Source organism: Triticum aestivum, chromosome 5D (genome assembly GCF_018294505.1).
Source record: "Triticum aestivum cultivar Chinese Spring chromosome 5D, IWGSC CS RefSeq v2.1, whole genome shotgun sequence".
NCBI classification, from domain to species: Eukaryota; Viridiplantae; Streptophyta; class Magnoliopsida; order Poales; family Poaceae; genus Triticum; species Triticum aestivum.
Window position 1 is genome coordinate 216485922 of NC_057808.1, and position 11223 is coordinate 216497144.

Here is an 11223-nt window from a genome sequence, read left to right on the forward strand (position 1 = left end):
TGTGCCTTCGTTGTCGGGGTCCTCGATCGCTGTGGCTTGGAAGGCGCGCTCAAGGGAGCACACCGCATCTCTTTCTTCACACGGGACCATGATGATGCCGCCATTCCCCGGCATCTTGAGGACGTTGTAGCCGTGGTGGGTCACCGCCATGAACTTGGCCAACGCTGGATACCCAAGGATGGCGTTGTACGGCAGACGAATGAGGGCGACGTCGAAGTCGATGAGCTCGGTGCGGTAGTTGTCGCGCTGGCCGAAGGTGACAGGGAGGCAGACCTTCCCTATCGGGGTGGTGGAGCCGTCGGTCACTCCGGAGAAAGGCTTGGTAGGCTGCAGCTGATCGTATGGCACTTGGAGGCTGTCGAATGTCTCGACGGACAGGATGTTGAGCCCAGCGCCGCCGTCGATAAGGGTATTGGTGACTTGGACATTGTTGATGATGGGTGAGCAAAGTATCGGGAGGGCGCCGGCAGTTGCCGCGCACTTGAGCTGGTCCGACAAGCTGAAGGTGATGGCGCACTTGGACCACCTGAGCGGGCGCATGGCCTCGAGCCTGGGAAGGGCTGCGTTCACCTCGCGAGCAAACTGCTTGAAGATGCGCTGGGAAGCTGGGGCCTGAGCACCGCCCAAGATGCAAGCGATAGCGTGCGGCTCCTGGAAGCCCCCAGCCCCCTCGTCTTGATGGTGGTCGTCGTTCCTTCTTGATGGTGGCGGTAGCGGAGGAAGGCCAGGATTGCCCTGAGGACGGTCCTCACGAGGCTGGTCCCTCCAGGTGCCCTCACGAGGCTAGTCCTGCCAGTGGTCCTCACGAGGCCGGTCGCGTGACTCCTGACGGGGGCCGCGGTCGTCCCAGCGTCCTCCACTTCGTCCTCCTCCCCGGCCGTAGCCCCGGTCGTTGCGCTCGGGGCGTCGACCGAAGCGTCCATCTCGAATGGCCCTGAGCTCTTGGCAGTCATTGGTGTTGTGGTTGTGTACGTTGTGGAAGGCGCAGAATGGACGGCTGTTGTTGGACGACTCGGGGTGGTCCCGGCCGCGCTTTGAATCGGGCTCCGCTGCGAGCACGGCTACCCCCTTGCGCTTCACGTCCTTTGCCTTGGCTTTCTTCTCTTCTAGGTCGGCAGCTGGGAGCTCGAGGAGGGAAAGGCGCCCCTCCTCAGCTCTTGCACACTTGGTCGCCATGTTGAACATCTCCAGAGCCGTGCACAACTCCTCGTGGATGACGAGCTCCTCCTTCATCTTGATGTCGCGGACACCATCGGAGAACGCTGAAATGATGGCCTCGTCTGTCACCTTGGGGATCTTGAGGCGAACGCTGTTAAAGCGCTGGATGTACTTCTGCAGGGTCTCCCCTGGCTGATGCTTGATGCGGCGTAGGTCACCTGCGGCCGGCGGGCGGTCGTGAGTGCCCTGGAAGTTGGCGACGAAGCGGTCGCGCATCTCACCCAGGAGGAAATCGAACCTGGGGGCAGGTTCAGGAGCCACGAGCGAGCACCATCTTTGAGAGCCATGGGGAACCAGTTTGCCATGACTTTCTCGTCGCCGTTGGCCGCCTCGATGCTCAGCTCGTAGAGTTGCAAGAACTCCGCAGGATCGGGGGTGCCGTCGTAGCGGGGAGGCAGGTCTGGCTTGAACTTGCCTCGCCAAATGACGCTACGCAGCTCCAGGCGAAGGCACGACAGACTGCGTAGCCACTGGGGCCCGCCATGGGGGAGGAGCTTGGTCTTGACGCCCGCGCGCCGCCGCTGCGGGCAGCGCGCGATCTGGACGCGGTGGCACCGGGAGCACGGGAGCGTTTTCTCTTGGTCGGGGAACCTCTTGGCAGCTTCTTTCTTCATGCGCGGGCGCCCGGTGCGGCGGGTCGCGCCGAGGGGCAGCGCGTCTTGGTGCCAGGGCGCTGTCTTGGTGCAGGCGTGGCGGAGGCGTCCCGTGAGCTACATCGCCCGCAGCTGGCGGAGGGCGAGGCAGCGAGAGGGACGGTGCAGGAGAGTCCCCAGCGGCGCTGACGAGCTCGGTGATGCGTTCCAACCAGTCCTCATAGAGGTCGTCGACCGGGCGGTAGCGCAGGAGCTCACGTGCCATGAGCAGCGCGGCCTGCGCGTCCGGGGGCACGCGACGAGCGTGGGATGATGAGCCGGCCGGAGTCAGCGACGGGGTGGCGGTGCGGTCGTCCCGCCGCACAGAGGGGTGAAGTGAGGACGCTTGCTGCTCATTTCCCGCCGGGCCAGTGGCGGCGTTGGTGGCGGGTGACGGCGAACGACGGGGAGGCCCACCGACTGGGGCCGTCTGAGCGACACGAGCGGCGAGGGTGGCCCGACGCTCGGCGCGGGCTCGACGCGCGTCTGCCATGGTCATGGTGGAGCGGTGGTGCGTGGATCGGCGGAAGGAAAGCTTCAACGCACCCCTACCCGGCGTGCCAAATGTCGGATTGCGGGTTCCGGCAAAACCCTTAAGGTTCGAACTCTGGGGTGCGCACGAAGATCTCTCTCCCCCTAGCTCTCACTCTCACCACAATCTCAAAGCTCTGCCCGCCGAACCCGAAGAACAAGGGACACAAGAGTTTATACTGGTTCGGGCCATCGATGTGGTGTAATACCCTACTCCAGTGTGGTGTGGTGGATTGCCTGGTAGGCTTGGGTGAACAAGTACAAGGGAAGAACAGCCTCCTGAAGAGAAGCGTTCTTGAGCTCGGTGAGCTGGTGAGGATGGCCTTGGTGGAATAGATCCGGTCCAAGATCTCTCTTCCTCCTACGGTGGTGGCTAGTTCTATTAATAGAGGCCCGGGTCCTCTTCCCAAATATCAGGAGGGAAGGGATCCCACAACAGCCAATTTGAAGGGGGACAGCTAGTACAAGCTATCCTGACAAAAGGTGGTCTTCGCCTGCCAAAGGCTCTGGTGGTGACGTCGTCGTTGGCTCCGCGATGACCTCCGTCATGCCGTCCTGCTGGTCTTGGTCTCGTTGCACCGATATGGAAATCTTTACCTGATGCCTCGGGACTCCTCGCCTGCGCCTGCTCCTTTAGCACCAAAGAGGAAACGAGTACTCTGCGCCCGCTGGCGCCCGCCTGGCCTTGGTCGTCACGGCTCACGTCACGGGAACCTCACGAGGTGCCCCTTGCCTTGATCTCTCCGCTCCTCGCGAGCCAGCCTAGTGAGGCCGCCCCTGAGAAGGTCTTGCGTCGTCCGCTTCGCGAGGCTCGGCGCCTCGCGAGGGTCTTGAGTGTTTGCTGGTGAAGATGGGCCATACAGGGCCGCTGGTGGAGCCACGCCGCAGGCAGACAAGTCTGGGGACCCCGTTCTCAGAACGCCGACATACACGTTTGCCCCCATCTCAAGGATGGGACGGGGCCACGGGCTGCGGTGGTGTCGCACGACGCGGGATACAAATGTTTGAGTGTCGCGGCGGGATGGGAGGAAGCTTGGCGGCGGGGGAATGAGATGATCTGGGCGGCGGGGAATGAGAATAGATTAGGAGAGAGTGTGGGGTGGGGTGGGGGGGGGGGGGTTGTGGAATGAATTAAAAATCTGACGTGGCCCTGTACTCGCGTCAAGATTTGAGCTATAGGATCGAATGGCAGGGGAAACGTTCGTCCTGAAACGTAAAAAATCCGACGTCAAATTTTGAACATTTGGGATTATCTAATGTCGTGGATTGAGCAATCGCGAGATTTGGGTTAAGCTCAAGGTGAATGTAATTTACGCCGCAGAGCAAGAGAGCAACATAGCAAAGTCACTGCAACTTGTCTCCGGATGCATATGCCTGACCAGGAATCCATGCCTTAGAAGGGAAGAAAATAAACTCGCTGTCGTTCCGTGCGCTGATCCCTGGCTCACGGCTTTTGAACAAGTAACGTGTTTACTACCACTTGTTCTCTTTTCCTCCGAGGGCGGCGTGTCTGCGGGCAGGAGCGCGAGCAGTGGCGCCGTATCACGTCCGTGCAATCAAACCGTCCTACGTGTCTCTATTAGCTGCCGGAGGGGCTCTAGGCAGGGCGGTCAAAGTCACACTCATCATCGATCAGCTTAGCCGCAGGACGGGGCCCCAACGTGGCCCAGCTAAACCCCAGCGATCAATCCTTAACCCCACTGCCTTGTCCTCGTCAAACCGCATATATAATGCCCCCACTCTCTTCCTTACCACCGCACAACACATCCAACCAAACCTGGTTGACCTGACATCGCCATGTCATCGACGAGAGCACGGCGGAGCGGCGGCCGGCAGTTCGCGGTGGGCGGCCGGTGGCGGCACGTGGCCGTGGTGGACACGGGGTGCGGGTGCCGCCCGCGCCGGCTGAGGCTGCCGCTCATGAGCCTGCCGTCCTTCCTCCGCCCGTCGGTGACCAGGAGCGGCAGCAGCTCCCGCTCGTCATCCTTGTTCCCCTCCTCCGCCTCCACCGCGTCGTCTGCCTCCGCCGCCACCTACTCCTCGTACTCCTCCTCCAGTAACTATGCCAACTACCCCGCCTCCGCCCACGTCTACAAGCACCACCAGGAGCCTGCAGTGCCCTACGAGGTCACGGCCAAGGCGTCGGCGCCGGCGCCGGCGCCGGTTGCGAGGAACAAGGCGGGCAGCAGGGCGAAGAAGAGGCGCGAGAAGATGGCAGTGCCGGCCGAGGAAGAGGAGGAGGAGGACGTCGGGGTGGCGGTAGAGAAGGAGTCGTCGGACCCCCGGGCCGACTTCCGTGACAGCATGGTGCAGATGGTGGTGGAGATGGGGCTCTGCGACTGGGACGGCCTCCGCTGCATGCTTCGCCGCCTGCTCGCCCTCAACGCGCCGCGCCACCACGCCGCCATCCTCGCTGCCTTCGCCGAGGTCTGCGCCCAGCTCGCCTCGGAGCCTCCCCCGCCGCCGCCTCCGGCGTATCAATACGACTACTACTACTGACGAGTGACCAGTCACTGGCTCGGCAAGCCGGCCAGGTCGTCCGCTCGTGTTCCGTCTGTTCTGTGTGGGGGGCTGCTCTCGAGATCCTGGCACCACCTGGTGTACGCATCCCTATCTGGGCGAGGTTACCGGGTGGTGATAGGATCTCTCGGAAGATAATTTAAGCTGCAGTAGAAGAAACTTAGTAGTAGTCGCAGTTTCATGTGTGGTCAGTCAGCTGTTCGTCTAGCTCTGATTTGCTGGGTTTCTTTGGGTGTTTTCCTTAATTTTCGCTCAGTGTTTCAGTGTGTTGTTTCTAGATTTCTAGTGTCATATAATGTGTGTGCTTGTGTGGCCTTCGGTTTTGCATGAAGGTCACCAAGGAAGCTAGTTCATTAATCAGCTCAAGTAGGCAACTATTTGTGCCATAAGTAGTAATGTGTTGTGATGTGTTTATTATTCAATATGCATTTGGCACTTTCTAGTGTGTGGCGATCTGTAATTTTTCGATGCTTTTTCTTGAATACTTTTCGGTTTTCTAAGTAGTCTTCACTAAAGAACAAGCATTGCATCAGCCGATGTTTTCTTTTCTCTTGATTATACTTATTACTAGTCCAAGCGCATAGTTAAGGACCTAGGCTTCAAGTTTCAACTGCCAAATATTGGTACTCCCTTGTTTATATTTACTTCGCATATTAACTTTGTGTAAACTTTATCAACTTTGTAAAAAAACTACATTACTCCCTCCCTTCCTAAATATAAGTCTTTCTAAAGATTTCAATATGAACTACATACGGAGCAAAATGAGTGAATTTACGCTCTAAACTATGTCCATATACATCCGTATGTAGTCCATATTGAAATCTCTAAGAGCATCTTCAACAGGCGCCCAAAAATTGCTCCGCGTGCTAAAATTCAAGGTTTTAGGGCGCCGGACAGCTCCAGCAGAAGTTGTAAAATAGTGCAGGCGCAAAAAAGGGTTTGGCGCGCGCTGAAAAACGCTATCGAAATCTGCAAATTTGAGGCGCCGGATTGCGCGCGCTTCACAGTTTACACCGCGTGGTTTTTTGGGTGCGCGTTTTTTGGGCATCTGCTAAAGCAATGTTAGGTGCGGCGTGCTAAAATTGCTACAGTGACGCACTAAAATTATTTTAGGGCGCGAAATTTTTGTGCGACTGTTGGAGATGCTCTAAGAAAACTTATATTTAAAATAGTGCACCATAAACAGTCGCATAGAGAAAGAAGGCACTAACAGTCGCATAGAGAAAGAAGAGCTTTGAATATGTATGCTTGCCAGTGGCATGCGTTGTTCTTGGACTTTTGATGAGGGAGTTAACTATGCGCTTGGGCGGCCAACGGGTGGAGATGCTCTTAGAAGGTGTTCCCGAGAGAGCTTTTGCCTTGAAAGAGTCGAGCACGCACGCATCTGCCGTCCGTGCAGCTACCGGGGGACGCCGTCGATGACTCAGATTTTTCATCGCCATTGCGCACATTCAGCGTGCGTGCGTCGGTACGATGCCGGCCGGTGGCAGTGGTTAAAATTATGTCCTACGGGTACATGCATGCATGCAAAAGCAGCAAATGGAAGTGCTTCTTTCTCCCTCCCTCCCTCCCTCCCTCCCTCCCTCACTTTGTCTTCTCTCTTTACTACTAGTGGTCGAGCTACCTTTTGTAAGTTGTTTGGCATTTCATGATGCTTAAGTCAGCTTTGTGGCCGTTGACTCTGTGAAGATCGATCGATGTGCCAATGTGCTTACTCAATGATACCCACAAAAAAGAATGCAACGTTCTTCACGGAGTATCAGTCCAGTGCTTGGTTATATTATACAGTATAAGTTATCCGCAAAATAAAAATTAAAAAATTATACAGTATACGTAAGTTGGTGCCAAAAATGCGACCATTTTCAGCAAAAAAGGCAGCCGCACTACAGATCCCTGCGTACGTCGTGCGTGTATGTATGCCGTGATTTGTACCAGTGTGCTCAACCTCGCAAGTCGCAAGTGCTACCTACTAGAGTTACGTTGCGTCCACGATTTCATATATCTGAAGGAGCACTGCTGTACTGAAGAGAGGATCTAATGTTGTTTCTATTTCCTATCTCGACTCCTCCTTATCTCCTTATCTCTACGGGAGTATCTATTGGTAAATGGGCCTGAAGGCTCTTTCGCAGTATCCACTAGGCTTGCAGGGCTCATGTAGATGGAGTTTACTTATGTCCCAGAAAAAAATCGGAGCAAATCGGAGAGCTGAGAATGGCAAAGCAACCAACAAAATCCGGGTGTGAGCTCAAGTTGGTCAAGTACAACGGTCTAGTATACCACGGGCATGTCTAGCGGATCCCTTATAAGTTTTTTAAGCAAGTTGACTGAATTTACAATTTGAGTAAGCCGATTTTGTGGAAGGAGGAACAGGTGGAGGAGGAAGAAGAAAGAAGAACGACCGTCGGATTTTTAATCTATGGTTATAAAAACTGATTTACCCAAAATAAAATTTCAAGCGGCTAGGGCCATGGCTCCCCCGTGCTGAACAAAACCCTTAAATTGCCTTTATATATTATGTGGATTTGCAAAGTTAATGCCTAAATTTTAATGTATGCCCCCCTCAAATGACCATACATGTATCATTGCCCCCCCCCCCCTCCCCCTCATATGAAGTTCCTGGCTCTGCTCCCGATAGCTGGTCCCTAAGTTAATCCGCCTCGTTGCTTGGTTACATACATGCTTGAAGGAGGAGCCAGCCCCGGTATGCCTGGCAGCTGCATCCATGGAGGAGGACACTGTCAAGCTTTGGTATGCTTGTGTGCGTGTGTGAGCGCACGCTTGTGATTCATGCCAACTACCAAGCGAGCCTCCTGTTCACCTTGGCCATGCCCGACAGCTCCATCCATGGAGGAGGACATAGTCAAGCTCTGGTACGTTTGTGTGTGTGTGTGCGCGCGCGTTTGTGATTCATGCCAACTACCAAGCAAGCCTCTGATTCACCTCGGCCTGCTCCAAATGCTTACCTATCGAGCCCTAATCCCCTCTTTTTGTCCCCCAATCTCTTCTTCCTCGACTCTGGTGTCGTCCTCTTTCTAACCCCCACATGTCATTTTGTGTAAGAATTTTTCGGATAGGGGATCTGCTAGCTGAGCAAAAAATCCTTAAATTGCCCATATATATTATGTGGATTTGCAAAGTTAATGCCTAAATTTTAATGTATGGCCCCCTCAAATGACCATACATGTATCATTGCCCCCCTCCCCCTCATATGAAGTTCCTAGCTCTGCTCTCGATAGCTGGTCCCTAAGTTAATCCGCCTCGTTGCTTGGTTACATACATGCTTGAAGGAGGAGCCAGCCCCGGCATGCTCGGCAGCTGCATCCATGGAGGAGGACGCTGTCAAGCTCTGGTATGCTTGTGTGCGTGTGTGAGCGCACGCTTGTAATTCATGCCAACTACCAAGCAAGCCTCCCGTTCACCTTGGCCATGCTCGGCGGATCCATCCATGGAGGAGGACATAGTCAAGCTCTGGTACGTTTGTGTGTGTGTGTGCGCGTGCACGCGCGTTTGTGATTCATGCCAACTACCAAGCAAGCCTCCCATTCACCTCGGCCTGCTCCAAATGCTTACCTATCGAGCCCTAATCCCCTCTTTCTGTCCCCCAATCTCTTCTTCCTCGACTCTGGTGTCGTCCTCTTTCTAACCCCCACATGTCATTTTGTGTAAGAATTTTTCGGATAGGGGATCTGCTAGCTGAGCAAAAAATATTTCCCTAATTTGTTTAGGGAAATATGACAGGGAGAAGACTTTTGACTTTTAGGATAGGGGATCTACTAGATACGCCATAACATCTTATGGCTTAAACGTCCCCACACACATGTTACACATGTTTATGGCATTAAGGAGCGACAACTCTAGAGGCATGACAACTAAGATACAGTTACAACATGAGACAACATTTGATGTTTCTTGTTACTTTGTTTTAGTATCTTCAACTCACAACTAAGTATGATTCGAGTTAAGATTGCAAAAAATCCATGCGATCACGAAGAGCGCATGTACGGCTCGATCGTTGCGCCGCAGGCTGAAAAGGCGTGCTAGTTTCCCAAGTTTCGTCGATCTATTTATCCATAGAACTAGAGCCAGGGTGAAATCGGATCGGATTCAGATGGATATTACTTATACCCTATCCTACTCCATATTTACTTCCGAATTAGGAAGCGGTACCAATGGAGATTTGAACATGGTATGGTAAGGGAACGACCTCAGATAAAAAACACATTTACCACATGCATAAACAACGAATATATAACTGATTTAAACTAAATTATATGTAAACAAAGAGCAAATATTAATACTTATACATTTTATGAACACACAAAGCACTAACAAGCATATATCTTTTCTCATAAGCAAATATAGCATGCACACATTGCTATGTAATACTTAAAATTTCACCCTTAAATCGGATATTCATATTTAAAAGGTCAGATTGTCCATCTAGAATAAACGGAGTATCCTATGCACCATATACTATTAATAACATCTCATATGCCGTATCCTATCAACGGACTCAGATGTAGATATGATTGTGTTCGGATGTCAAAAATCTCTTAACGTGTACTATAAAAACAGTTTTAGAAACATTTTTTGACGAAAATTATCCTACTAACTTCCCCCTTACGTAGAACTAAGGAAATAATAATTATTTTTTCATCCACAAATGGTACACGTCCGACAAGATGGTTATATGGCAGTACCCAATTACTGTTGAATGAAATCACCACATCAACAGGAATCTTGGGATCAAGGTGTCAGATACAAATTATGCATGGAACATAGTATGCTAAACCTAGTCAAAGAGGATAATCCACTACTAGATTCAGCCATTCGCCACAATTTCCAATTGACTGCCATTAACACAACCAAAACAAAATTTGACGGGTTAATTCAGCTACCACTATGAACAACGGTATTTTGCCCTCTAAAGACATGTGCCTATATGATGGCTAGGAACAACAACATTTCACCAAAGAAATAATGCGTCTAGGGATAGAGGGGGAGGTCAGCGTCCACTAAAGAACACGAGTCAAATCACACAACCTCACGATGGAGAGTACCAATTCTGATGACATAGCAGAGCTGGCTATGATTTGACTTATCCTGTCAGGCATGCAATAACTACGATCTGCTTCAAATAATGCTCAATGAGGTTATGTCCAATCAACTTATTCAGTCACCTCTTCAGCATGTGTCATGCCCTGAATTTTCAGTTATTCAATATGATGATGACACCATTCTAGTGCTCCCTGCTGACACTGCTAAATTACAACACATCAAGAACCTGTTGCTTCACTATGCTGCCTATACTGGACTCAAAGTCAATTACTCTAAATCTACTTTGATCTCCATAAACACACCTGACTCTGTGATGCAAACCATGTGTGGTCTCTTAGGCTGTCAAGTTGGTTAATTACCCATTCCCTATCTGGGACTCCCTCTGAGCCTTTCTATCCCATAATTGAAGATTTTTTTCCGCAATGCTTCAGAGGATCTCATCTAGACTTCCAGGCTGCAACACCCTTCTCTCCTCAAGGGATAAGCTCACCCTCATTGAATCAGTGTTCTCCAGCATGCCCATTTGCTTCATGTGCTCCCTTTCCATCCCCAGAGTTGTTATTCACCAAATTACCTTATACCTGAAGCACTGTTTTTGGAGGAAGTATGGGTCAGAGGAGAAGTAGATGGCATTGATCTCTTGGGACAAAGTATGTAAACCCAACACTCATGGGGGTTTAGGTATCATTGATGCTGCCACTCACAATCAAGCTCTTCTGATGAAGTACTTGCATAAATTCCTTAACAGGGAAGACGTTCCATGCGTCAAGATCATCTGTGAAACCTATTACTCTCACATTCTTCTAAGTACCAAGTCTGTTGGGTCTTTCTGGTGGAAGGCAGTGCTCAAACTACCGCCAATCTGTAAGGATCATTTTGTGTGTGCTCTAGGAGATGGCAGTACCATATATTTTTGGTCTGGTAAATGGAGAGTATAACAACTGCAACACAATTACCCCCAGCTCCATTCTTCCTGTGTTGACCCAGAGATCTCACTGCAAAAAGGGTTTTAGCTCTGCAGAACAAAGTGATTGATTAATCGACCCCACAGTTGCCCCTCACGGGCGACACGAGAGCGTAGCCCTAGCTTCGCCGCCCCTTCCCTCTCCCCTCCCCGCCGCCCCCCCGAGGCGCTCGCCGGTGCTACTGTGCGTCTTCTAGTGAAGGTGGCGGCGAGGCTTTGCTGCTCTGCGCTGCAGGGGGGCTTGGATCTCAGGGTGGCGACACTGATTGGTGAGGGTGGCGTCGATCTCGTCCGGCGGAT

The 11223-nt window shown here is 52.3% G+C and overlaps 1 protein-coding gene across 1 annotated transcript; it reads left to right on the plus strand.

The window, feature by feature from the left end:
- The first annotated feature begins 4124 nt into the window (after positions 1-4124).
- On the plus strand, positions 4125-5336 carry LOC123124544 (transcription repressor OFP8). The gene has a single exon (XM_044545135.1). The coding sequence runs from the start codon at positions 4179-4181 to the stop codon at positions 4878-4880; it is 702 nt and encodes a 233-aa protein (XP_044401070.1). The 5' UTR covers positions 4125-4178; the 3' UTR covers positions 4881-5336.
- The last annotated feature ends 5887 nt before the right edge of the window (positions 5337-11223 follow it).